Genomic DNA, 13,349 nt, shown 5'->3' with positions numbered 1-13,349 from the left:
TGTCCCTACCTCCCTCTTCATCTTCAATTCTTTCTACATAGAGACTCTCTTTTCCCTAAGTTTTTTGAAGTTTTTTTTTATTATGCACTTTCTGGTATAAAACCCTCCAATTGCATTACCCTATATTATCAAAGTTTGCCTTTCATTAAAGGGTTTCATTTTCAACATTTATTTAAATATAAAACTTAGCTAGTTTCCTCCTGGGAAAGGGACAAAACCTTGCAGATTGAGAGTCCCCTCCCAGGAAGGAGGGAAAGTTCACGATGATGTGAGCCTAATACAAAGGGACTTTGCTCCTCTGAACACTCCTGGTCTGCATCTAAGCCAGAGGTAAAGAGGGTTTGAGGCCTCCTTTGGAAACTCACCACTGCCACCTACTCCCCTCCTCCTCTAGCTGACTCAGTGGAAAATGGGTTTGGGGTGCTGCAGTGCAGGCTCCCCTTCAGCCTTCAAAAAGGGAGAGAACACACACAGCAGAAGAGAAGGTACCTCTCTGCCTTAACCAGGTAATTTCTAGGATCCCAGGGTATATTTTGTCAACTTGTAACAATTTATAATTACTAAGTAACCTTGATTGATAGATACATGGGGAGAACTGGCCATCAGGATCTAGAAATTGCTGAGCTTCTGGTTCCTGCAGTTGCTTTTCTTCCCTCTCCTGTACTTAATGCTGGAAATTTTGGGTTTGAATGTATTTAATGTTGTAAATGAAGAACATGAACCTTGGGGTCAGATGGCCTGGGATTCAAATCCAGGTATTACTGCATTTTAGCTCTTGTAAATCTAGAAAAGTTCTTTATCCCTGCCTAAGCCTCATGTTTCTCAGATGTAAATTGGAATAGTTAATGCATTCCTCATGGAGGTTTTCAAGATTAAAATGCATTTTATATGTATATATAAAATTTATGGTATTTAATGAGTGCTCAATGAATGATAGCTATAATTACCACCAGTTGTGAGCATAACTTTCCAAGGAGCATAATAGCAATTATGCATGCCCAATAAATATGTCAGATTATCTTTCTGGTGAACTCAGAGCATATAATAATGCCTGATTGAAAGCCACACAGCTATTTAAGTGCTAAAGATGGCATGTAACTCCAGGTATTTCCTAACTATGGAAAGTCCAGACTTTTCTTTTATATTAGAAGTTTCCAGTTTTGGTTCATGGTCAGCACCATTTGTCATCTATCTACAGCAAAATGAGCAAAATCAGGATAAGGTAGTAAATTTTCATAAATCTAAAAAATACTATTAGCACAATTTTAAGGACTCATTATGAGAGACTGTCTTTCTTACTTTTTGGTCTAAAAATATTTATTTTATGAGACTTTGTGAGGATCTATGGTTTTTTAATTTCCTTATTAGCAAAATCAAAAAGTGTACAGGTCCCCCAAATTATTAATGAAATGAATCCAGGTGTTAAACAACCACTGTTCCCTTCCTATATTTAATATACTGATGATATAAAATAACAAGAAAGGATTTTTACTCTTTTAATATCCTGTTGAGAAGAAGAGGATGATATAGTTTATAAAGATTTGCATAAAAATGCTTTAAATCAAATATCAGTCTTTTCTAAAGGATTAAGTTTATTTCTAAATTTGCCTTATGTGCAGTGCTTTATTCTTAGCATTCTGAGTAAATTCTGGATAAATAATATGTTTTTGACTCCAAATTAAATCGGCTATGGTTGAGGTTTATCCAATTTCATTTCATACACAGAATAGAGTTTTCACATTTTCATTATTATTTTTCTTAGATTTCGTGGTGTGCATCATGCATTTGCAAAAATATTAGCTGAAGGCGGAATACGTGGGCTTTGGGCAGGCTGGGTACCCAATATACAAAGAGCAGCGCTGGTGAATATGGGAGGTAATGGAAACTTTATTGAATTCTGAGAAGTCCTAATTGCCTTTGTAGTTATGATTATAAGTACTATATCAGTGAAACAAGTTTTTATTTTTAATTTTTATTATTTTAATAACATATGTTGGTGACAGGATTATCATATGTTATAATGTCATAACTGAATATTTCCCCTAGAGCATTTTCACTTTATTCTACAGTAATATGTGAAAAGGGTTTTGTAAAACAGGCAAATTTTGGCAGTAAGGAGATGAGACCAAAATACCCCCAAGATTTTCTCTCTAGGCTAGACCTAACTCTAAGATTCAAACTGATATATCCAACTATCTGATGGATATTATAGCCAGTCTGCCCAAATCTTTTCCCCAGTAATCCTGCTCATATTCCTACACAATCCATTTTATACAGCCAGACACCCTAGGCAGGAAACTATTTCCTTAACTCATCTCTGTGTCTTCCTCTCCATATTCCATTCCTAATTTTTCTACATTCTAAATATTTCTTGAAAGTTTTTCTTCCCACCAATACCTTCTACCTTAGTGTCCTTAAAACTACCATTTCTATAATACTAACCATCATAACCTCTCAACTAGACAACTGCCAGAGCTATGTAACTGGTCTCTACCTCTATCCTCAAATTTGTACCCAGTATCCAGAGTAATTTATCTAAAACACAGATATGATTTGTGTAAAATACACCATATTACTGGTACCTTTAAAAACTTTCACTGGCTCATCATCATCTAGAGGGTAAAATGGAAATTTCTTAACTTGACTTAGAATTAGCTGACCTGTGCCTACAGGTAATAGAGCAACTTATTGATTCTGGAACAAAGAGTGAAGCAGAAAGTCATGAGCTAAAAGGTTCCATTGCCTAAAAGGCTGTTCTTTACCTCTGTATTTTCTATCCTTTTCTCTCTTTTTTAACTTAATTTTTTTGTTTGTTTGTTTTGTTTTGTTTTGTTTCCCTGCAGATCCTTTCGTATCAGTTCAGGTTTCCTCTTCTCCAAGATATTGTTCCTGAACTTTCCACAACTCCTTTCCTCATTGTGTTAGATGTACTTTTATGTGTTTGTATAAAATTCTCTATCCTTATCTCCATTATTGCATGTAACTGATTTCATTGCTTTCTACTATGTATCTATCTCCTCCATTAGATTATGAGTCCCTTGACTGTAAGAACTGTTTTACTCATCTTTATTTTCTCATTGCTTCATACATAGTCAATAAACATTTGATTAATGAATTAATAAATAAATGAATTCTTTCACAGACCAAAATTATATGATTCTAAAAATTGGTAAATATCCCTTTTGAGGGTTCCAGTAATATATCACTTCAACATCAATGGAAATGTCTGTTTTCTGTTTTACTATTTCAGTTCATCTATGCCTACTGCATCAAATTGATGGATATTTTGGGTTTCAGGAAACCTTGATTGTAATTCTATAATTCATTGCTCTAAAATCTGTGGTAGCTGAGATCTCTATTCAAATTCCAGCTCAGCATCTCCACTTGCATATCTCAAATATATTACTTTGAATGTATCGAAACCAAACTCATTTATCAAATCACCTCCTTCTCCATTCTTCTTAATTTCAAAATATTTTATCACCATTCTTCCATTTGTATAAACTAGAAATCAAGGCATGATTACTGGCTCTTTCCTTTTGCTTGCTTACTCCTGCTACCTAATTAGTCACCAACTATAGTCAGTTCTATCTCCCAGTTATATCTTAAATTCCTCCACTTCTCTCCATCGCTGGAGCCACTCCTTTGTCCAAGTATTATTTATCTCCTCCTACAAGAATTCTACAAAAGTCTCATAACTAGTCTTCCCTTATCTACCCCACAACTATTTTGCCCTACTATACCTCTGAAACTGCTTTTTTCAAGGTCACCAATACCTATCGTATTTAAAAATTTAAAAAGAGTCAATTCTTATCTTCACCATCTCAAAAAAATGGACACGCTGTCCCTTATATTGCGCAGGCCAGAAACAATGCAGTCATCCTTGACTCCTCTCACTCCCTCTGTATTCAGTCTGCTAGCTAATCCCATTGATTCTACCTTCAGAATGTATCCGAACCAACATTCCACAACTCCCCAATCCAAGCCACCATCATCTCTTAGGAGGATTACTGTCATAATCTCTTATCTAATCTGCCCTGCTTCCTTACAGTCTACTCTCAGCAGAACAGCCAGAGTGATCCTTCTAAATAGGAAATTGAGTCTATCACTCTTTCGGTCAAAACCTTCCAGTGGCTTTTGATGCTCTCCAGGATCTGTACTCTCTACTTCTCTGACCCTTGCTTACTCTGCTCCTGCTATACCAGTCTCTTTGCTGTCCCTCTAACATACCAAGCTGACTCTTGCCTCAAGACCACAATTCATACTGTTCTTTTGCCTGGGACATTTTCTCTCAGATATCTGCAAGGTTTATTTTCTCACATATCCTTTAGGTTTCTACACATATATGACCTTATCAGAGTCCTTTCCTGAAACACCATATTTAAAATATATATCATTCTTCCCCACCCCCAGGTTCTTCCAATCCTCTTTTCTTCCCTTATTTGTCTTTAGATCACTTAACTTCCATCTGAAATATGATGGAGTTTACTTATTTAATATTTGTCTCATCCCCAAAAGACAGCAGGGATTTTTGTTCATTTTGTCCATAGCTCTTTCGCCAGTGCCTAGAGTAGTGCCTGGAGCATGGTAGGCACTCAGATATTTGTTGAATGACAAAAAGTACCCTTCCTTTCTTACCTCACTATGATCCATTCCCTGTATTTCAATGAAGGTAATCGTTATAAAATTCAGTGAAGGTAATCTTCATAAAATTACCTTTATAAAGAAGGTAATCTTTATAAAATTCCAGTATTGTAATGACACTCCCCTATTTAAAACCCTTCACTGACTCTTCACCATCATTAGAGAAAAGTATAAAAGGTTTAATGTGGAATAATGGTCTTATTAAATAATAATGTTTCATAAGACCTTTTGTTTATAAGTGACAGAATCTCATCCCAACCTAGCCTAGGCTAAAAGGGAAATTTTGGGCTCAAATACTGAAAAGTTCAGTGGTTGAGCTGACTTTAGGCATAGCTGTATGGTGTTCAAATGATGTAACTGAGTGTCTGCCTTTTTTCCTCTTTTTTTTTTTTTTTAATCCCCTCCATCTGTACCTCTGCTTTCTTCTGCTTGAGAACAAGAATGGTATCTTTCATCCTTGTACACATTCCTACCCCAAGCCCAGCATAGCTCTTGACACAAGACATTCATTGTTGAATGAATGTTTAAGCCTTCGTTTCCTTTCTATTTCCAGATTTAACCACTTATGATACAGTGAAACACTACTTGGTATTGAATACATCACTTGAGGACAATATCATGACTCATGGTTTATCCAGGTAAGTGATTATTTTAGATTTACTCTTATTTTTTTCTGTACCACTTTTCCTTCCATTCTTGGCATAAATTCTAACTTTTGGGCTCTTTTGAGCTGGAATCTAATGGTGTCACCTTTAGAGAAAGGTGATAATATATTTATAAAGGGAATTTTTCTTCACATTTGTTGCAGTTAAAATGGGGAAGAGACATACATAGTTGCAGGATATTTCAGACAAAACCTCCAAAGATATTTGCATCTTGATGGGGCCATCCCAAGATAAAGTTCTGGTGATTGACTCTGCAACTTAATTCAACAGATATGTTTGAGCAACTTTTATTTTAAAGGCACTACACAAGGCTTTGCTGTAGGTAAAAAAGAATAAACCCAGCTCCTTTCCAGGTAGCTTACCAAGACGGAAAACAAGACAAGAATAAAAATACCCTACAGTGAATGCAATAAGAAAGGACAAGTTACTATAGGGTTCAGAGGAGGGAGAGAAAATAAGCACTTAGAAAAGCCTCACAAAGGAGGCAGAATTTGATAAGGATTTTGAGGGACAATGGCTCTCAACAGGCAAAGACAGGAAGGAGGGCATTCTAGGAAGGGGCTGTACCTTAATCTCATTTGCAACACAATTTCAAATTATCATTAAAGTGAGTTACTTTATAGATAGCTAGTGTCCTTAACACTATAGAGATTTCATTTGGTTTCCCATCATGTTTCCAAATTCTAGAACCCTTACGCTATTTGCAGAAACAAAAAGTATATTCATAAAAATTTCAAATCCAATAAGATTTAGAGAATATGTATTTCCATACACACACACACACATACTTATATATCCATCCCGATTCCTAATTTCATTACAACTTAATATTCTTAGAGTAGTTTTTCTTCATTCCACCTCTTTTAAAATAAATGTTATCTTTGTTGTTGCTTGGGCAATCTTTTTATGTATGTTTGCTCACCATTCTTTCTCATTCCAAATTCCCATTCAGGTGGGCTTTCAAACTACACCATATTTTCTCTAGCTGATGGCTGGCATCCTATTTCCACAGAGAAAACTGAGGATTCACATCTCCTATTTTTTACCTCCATCCCTGTAAGGAGTAAATTATATTTGTAAACACTCTCACCTTCCTTCCCCTGCTGTCTTTGCTCATGCTGTTTCCTCTGCCTGTGATGCTCTTTTATCCAATTTCTACCTAGTCAAGTCATTTTTTGAGACTTTTTCATCTTTCAAGATGCTCCTCTTTTTCAATGTTCTCATCAACTCAGGGAGTAGGATAGTGAGGTCTGCCGTTTAGTAACTTAAAGATAGTACCTCTGTTTCTTTTTCATTGACTTTCTACCCATATTTTCTTTGAAATACCACATTTCTAACCTAAGATTCATGGCTTTCCCTGCAGGTATAAATCTGCCAAACATAGACCACTCTACATAGCTGTCTGTTTTGGAAAGACAAGAGATTTTCCATTACTATATTTCAGCTCTAAATCTGAAATAACTTGAGTCTTGTCAAAGACAGAGGTGGTAAAGCAGATAGGAAGGTGTGTTAATGGGAGAAGCAGAGGTAAAACTATAATGGAAAGGACCAGTTATACGTTGTGTGAAGATTATATATTATTAAAAGTAACACTATGGTAGAAGTAATTTCTGTTCTTTGGGACTTATATATGAAGCTGAGCTGATTTTCTGGCAGACAAGATGCTGTGTGTCTGTTGCTTCACTATTTCTTTGCTCTTCCTTACCTCTTGGTTAGTTTTGTGTGCTGTTCCTGGTGGACAGTTTCAGAATTTAGGTGAACATTTTAGTTGGTTGAGATGTTTCTGCATAAGAAATTAGAGTATATTAAAATCAATGATAATAAATATTGACTTTCAAAGAATCTGAATAAATAGGAAAGAATATAATGTCAGTGGTCTCCACCTACAGCAATAAATATGGCAAAACAATAAGTTCTTTCCACATAGGCAATGCCTATTATATGGACAGAGACCCAAGAAAAGTTATATACACTGTTTTTATTAAAACAAGATGAATAGAGCATTTTCTTCAGGTCTTTTGCTGGGATATATAAATAGGTTATATGGTTTTTTATCTTGAATTTAAGTAAAAGTGATTTTGTCTTTTGAGTTTTAAATCTTGACCTGAAAGAGTTTCTGCTACAGCAGTTTAGAATAAGGGGGAGCTATGTAGATTCCTATGCAGCTCCAACTTCTCTACCACAGAGCCTTCAGAGATTTCAAGAGCCTAGACACAGAATTCAGTTGTTCTTATCTTTGTGAGGTATTTTATGTGTCTGAAAGACATAAAAGTTCTGAACAATTTTCCTTCTAGCCTTCTACTACCAAGACATAGTCTACTTTTCAGATTCCCATAGTTCCTGTCTAAGGACTCATTACTGCCAGCTTTTGGGAGTTGAGCCTTCCATTCTCTATGATCCTTGTTAACATCTTGTCATCATATATCTTTCTCTCTCCTGGAAAAGTTTAAAACAGTAGATGGGTTTTCAGTTTACTGAATTATGATCATATTCCTGTTTGCCTCTCTGACATCATGCCCACGTATGTAATGAACTACTAGTGGTTTCTTCACTCTCCATTCCTTTACAGATTCTCTTTTGATTTACTCCCTAGCAGGTTGACCACATCCATTTAGTCTATTTTCTGAGTAATTGACAAGAAAGTCTTTTTCAGAAGGGAGTGATTAACCTTGTGTGGTAACCTTGGGAGGAAAGGGATCAGCAGAAACTCTTCAAGACTTCTTCCTGACAATTAGTTGAAGGAAGAATAGGCATTTTCCAGTTAGACAGGAATAGTTTAGTGAACAGAGACTGAATAGGGGCCAAAGTGAATTTTTAAAAAATATTAACCAAATCATGTAATTTTCCCTGCTTAAGATCCTCTCAGGGACTTCCCTCACATATAGAATGAAATAAAACTCCTTTAAATTTTCTCCATGTTCTTATCCCTGTCTAGTCTTTCATCAGCCTGGACTCTCTCCCACTTTTATGATGCTGCAACCACTCTGGTTGCATTCAGACTTTTAAACTCACCATGAGTATACCTGACTTGGGGCCTTTGCATGTGCTGTTCCTTCTGTTTGCATTGCTCCTCCTCCAGGTATTCACCTGGACGCTTCCTTCACACCACTTAGGTCTCTGTCCAGCTATCTCCCTTACTGCCGGCACCCAGTTACTCCCCATTGCATTACCCCATTTAATTTTCTTCATAGCATTTATCATTATCTGAATTTATTCATTTCTTATCTGCCTCCCCCAACTAGAGTGTAGGCTCCTTGAGGGCAGGGTCTTACCTCTCTTATTCACTGCCTAGCAGAGTGCCTGGCACCAGCAGGTACTCTGTGCGTATTTGTAACTGACTAACAGTGTTTCTGTTGTTTTTATTTTCTACCTATCTAGTAAAATAATTTAGCATTAATTTTAAGCAAAAGCATTAAGGAGAATGTTATAATAATATATGATATATCTAGTATTCTGTTCTTTCTAAAAATAAAATTCCCTTTTCTTAAAAGTTAGAAACTGCTACATTTATTTCTTCAATTTCACTTATTTGTGTCTGTAGTTTATGTTCTGGACTGGTAGCTTCTATTCTGGGAACCCCAGCTGATGTCATCAAAAGCCGAATAATGAATCAACCAAGAGATAAACAAGGAAGGTAGACAGAAAGTCTTCAGTATCCATGTATTTGAATGTCTGTAATAATATTGTCTTTAAAGATGTTGTTCTGTATTTATTCTTGATAGAAATAAATTTGTGTGTTTATGTATTCAACCAGGAAATTGTTTTTATGCAATTACCTGCTCTTTGTCTGATGGAAATGTACTATGCATTTAAAGAAGTAAGCTACTTTACAGTCATATTGTTTAGACACAAGGTATTCATTTTGACTTTATTGTTTTCAAAGAGTTTTTGAAAGCATACTCTGCTGAGAATTTACAGAGCATTTTCTTCAGAGGCTTATGACTTGCAGGTAATGTGGAGAATTTGATTTGATATAAAACAGTACATTCTGTCTGGAAGAGATCAGGTGGAATTAATTCTAAGACCAGGAGTGGGATAAATCAGAAGAGTCACCCTAGAACATAACTTTAAGCTCAAAAAAAGTGAACAAGTTCAAAAAAAAAAAAAAAGAATCACAAATATTATTTGTTCTAAACTCACTGGAAATATTTAACTTATAATACATTTCCTTAGACTATACTTTCATTTCAATTCCTACATCCTTTTATACAATATGATTATTTATATCTATTTTATTTATATATTTATTTATGCATTAGAAATTTAACAAAATTGTCATGTTTTCTTTTTAGAGGACTTTTATATAAATCATCAACTGACTGCTTGATTCAGGCTGTCCAAGGTGAAGGATTCATGAGTCTATATAAAGGCTTTTTACCATCTTGGCTGCGAATGGTAAAGAAGTTTTTTTCCTTTTTCTTTTCTTTATATTTAAATTATTTTTAATTTGTTATTATCTTCCTTTCTTTCTTTCTTTTTTTTGGCATGCCCTCCACAGATGAAGTGAAGGTCCTTTCTTTGTTTTCTTTCACCTCTTTTTCTTGGGAGATTAAGGTAAATAATTCAGTTACATCCAGAAATGAATAGGCAGATACTCTGTTGTTTCTGTTGTTATAAAACTAATACATAGATTTTCTGCAATATAAAACCTTTAGTATTCCATTTAGCCAAAATGTAGAGTTTAAGACAAGTGTACAGATTTCACACTAGAGGCCATTCCTATGAACATTTTACTGTTTTCAAACAAAAATTGTTACTTTGATAGAAATGTTACTTTACCCATTAATCCGTGTTACCACAGAACTCTGCTTAGTAAGAAAGCATTGCATAATTATTTTTTTTTGGTGGAGATGCTATTTTTTAACAAAAGTGAACTAAATGTAAGATTAGATAGACTTGCTTAAATAACACAGCAAATATAATAAAAACAAGATATTCAAGTGTTTGTAAGTTAGAAAATATTTAAAAGAATGGATAAATATGAGTAGAGAAATTCAAACAATCAAAAATTAGGACAGTATAATAATATCAATTGAGTACCTACTCAATGCAAAGCCCTGTGCTATGGACTTAGCTTTGGGATGAACAAAATAGTTGCAGTTTCTGCAGTTGTGCTGGAGCTTATGAGCTAGGTGAGAATAAATAGTGAATAAGAAACTGTAACGTTATGGGAAGAGTACATAGTGCCACGGAAGTATATAGCAAATAAGTACAGCCTAGGCTAGGAGATTGAGAAAGCTTTCATGGACAATGGACTTTTAGCCAGGTAAGGAGGGACAAAAGGAACATCCTAGGTGGAGTGGACAGAGAGCATGATAACTTCAAGGAACCAAGACATAAAGACTTGGAGGAGAGAGGCACAGGGAGAGGACAGAACGAGACAGAGACCAGATAGGGGAGGATTGTATAGAATGATGGAAAACTGCCAGAGGATTTTAAACAGGGCACTGGCTTGATGAAATCTGCATTTTTAGAAAGATCATCTTGGCTGCCAGGTGGGTTGGGAGAACGGAAGTAGTATTTGTAGATGAGAGATAACTGTGACTTAGACTAGAGTATGACAGCAGGAGCAGAAGAAGATGGATTAGAACAATATTTAGGAGATTGAGAAGAGAGATAAACATGACTGATTGGATGAGGTTGGGGATGGAGAAGAAGAGGAAAAGTCAGGCTTTACTTCCAGTTTCCTGTCCTGAGAAAATGATGATGTAATTTCCTATAATGGGGATCATTTGCAAGAAGATTTGGGGATAAAACAACAAGTACAAGTTAAGATATGTTAAGTTTTTGATACCCATAGGATATCCAAATAGAGATGTCTAGATGACTAGCCTCATATAGAGGTCTGGATCTTAAAAGACAATATGGGGATGGAGATTTAGATTTGAGCATTGTCTTCATACAGACAGTAATTGAAGTTATGGTAATAAATTACGTCACCAAGGGAGATTAGGTATTTATTTATTAACATAAAGTTAATAGCCAAAGCACTTGGAAATACCTGATATAAATGTGTACCAGAGTTGAAAAATATTATTTTTATCATTTCAAATATACCTTGAGATTCTCTTAAAACTGTTAATATTTTCCATTGGAAAGGAAGATTTTTATTTGGCCTGCATGAACCAGGTGCAGCTAATACAAGGGAATAAGACAGAGTGTTACACTTACAATGTCATGGAGAAGATAAACCGGCAAACAGTTAAAATTATAGGAATAGTAAAGATAATATTATTCAATCATTTGGTATATTTATGGCCAACACTGTGCTAATAATTTTTATGGCTTAACTCATTGAATTCTCCCAACTTGTAGAGTAGGTTGCTATCATATCTGTCTTTTACAGAGGAAGAAATAAAAGCTTACAGCATCTAAATAGCTTAGCCAGATTAGGTGGTTATTAAATAATGGAGTCAGGGCATCAAACCCAGGCAGCTTGACTCCAGAAGACATAGATTATTAAGGAGTTTGTACTAATTTTTTGCCAGTGGTATGAACAAAACTCTGTGAGAACATAGGCAGTGGAGTAAAAATGTCTGTAACTCTGGGAAGTGACAAAAGACTCATAGAGGTGCTATTTGATCTGGTATTTGAAGGATCAGCTGGCAGTTGTCAAGAAAAGGGAGGGCATGAGCATAGGCATCCGTCATGTGTGGACCTGAGACTCTTTGGCAAACTAAGGAAAATTAAGTTTGGATGGAGAATGGGTCTTCAGAGAAGAGTTGGTGAGACATAGGGTTAGAGAAGTACTTAAGGATCTGGCTGAGAAGGACTTTGCAGGCCTAGCAAAGTAGTTTAGGTGTAATCCTGTAGTCAGCAAGCAGCTATTTAAACATGAGGGCAACATGCTAAGATTCATTTGAGGATAGTATTACTTTGGCAGCAGTATCAAAGATATGTTGCAAACTTGGAGACCAGGAAGGAAATCCTGTCAGTGGGTCTAGCCAGGAGATGATTATAGAAATGGAGAGAAGATAGAGTCTAAGGATGTTCGTAGTTAACTCTATAGGACTTAGTAACATATGTGGAAGGTGAGGTAGGGAAGAAGGAAATGGTACTTTTATGTTTCTAGTTTAAGAGTCTAGGAAGATGGTGAGACCATTCAAGAACACAAAAGCAGGGTCAGGAAGGGAAAGGGGTAAGCACAGTACAAAGAAATGCCAGGACCGCTTAATCTGACCTTATTATCTTTATACTAGAGACTTGGGAAGTATAAATGACAAAAAAAAAAAAAAAAGTTAAGTACCTAATGTGTGACTAGCACTGCATAAAGCTTTTGATGTACATTATTTTTCAAAAAATATTACAAGAACCTAGTAAAACAGACGGTGTTATCTTCATTTTTCAGGTGAGAAAACCATGGCTCCAACCATGGCTCCAAGAGTTAAGAAACTTGCTCAAATTCATGTATCTAGTATGTAGCAGAGTTGGGAATTGGTTGCAGTTCTGTTCAAAACTAAACCTCATGTTCCTAACTAATAGAGTATTCTGAGTTGCTCAAGATCCTGTAGCTAGTCATAGATGTTTTAAAAGAAAATAGTGTGTGGTAATGGAGAGATATTGCTAAAGAAAGGCTAGCTAAGGATCAAAGATCACCAGGATGTCACTGCCTTGTTGATTTCCTACCATGCATGGCCCTGACCCTTGGGTTCTCAGAAACCTGACTGATCAGCACTTTCAAGTAAACCAGCCTTGCAAATACAGATTGAACTTAGCTGAACTCATTGAAAGTGGTTGGACCAGAACAGCTTGCTTGTTCACACTGAAAAACACACTTGGCAAGTTACCCAGACACTTAAGTCCTCTGGACAGCATGTTTCCTACTCAAGATTTATGGGAAACCAAGTTATAACAGAACTGTTTGCTGAACAAATAATCACAACTGGAAGATCTTTATTTGTAAAGTTAGTATTAAAGAACATCAACTCAAGAGCCATTATGTGTTCCGCTCCACAATAATAGGCCTGGAGAAATATTCTTCTTTTTCTCAGCCATTATCACAACAGGCAGACCAGAAGAGACAACAATGGTTCATATTCA

At 35.7% G+C, this 13,349-nt stretch overlaps 1 protein-coding gene across 14 annotated transcripts in view; it reads left to right on the top strand.

Moving 5' to 3' along the window:
- Positions 1–13,349, top strand: part of SLC25A27 (solute carrier family 25 member 27) — a 75,178-nt gene that overhangs the window by 19,725 nt on the left and 42,104 nt on the right. For 5 of the 14 annotated variants that reach the window (XM_037842840.1, XM_037842839.1, XM_037842838.1 and 2 more), the window contains exons 5-8: positions 1,763–1,875; positions 5,198–5,282; positions 8,851–8,943; positions 9,602–9,704. In XM_037842840.1, coding sequence (XP_037698768.1) covers positions 1,763–1,875; positions 5,198–5,282; positions 8,851–8,943; positions 9,602–9,704 — 394 coding nt within the window. Of the gene's footprint in view, positions 1–1,762; positions 1,876–5,197; positions 5,283–6,261; positions 6,366–8,850; positions 9,477–9,601; positions 9,713–9,807; positions 9,864–13,349 lie in introns of those variants that run through there. The other 9 variants (XM_037842844.1, XM_037842843.1, XR_005217853.1 and 6 more) reach the window with 8 other exon arrangements.

Source organism: Choloepus didactylus, chromosome 7, assembly GCF_015220235.1.
Source record: "Choloepus didactylus isolate mChoDid1 chromosome 7, mChoDid1.pri, whole genome shotgun sequence".
In the NCBI taxonomy this organism is placed as follows: domain Eukaryota; kingdom Metazoa; phylum Chordata; class Mammalia; order Pilosa; family Megalonychidae; genus Choloepus; species Choloepus didactylus.
This window is presented reverse-complemented; position numbering and strand designations above follow the sequence as displayed.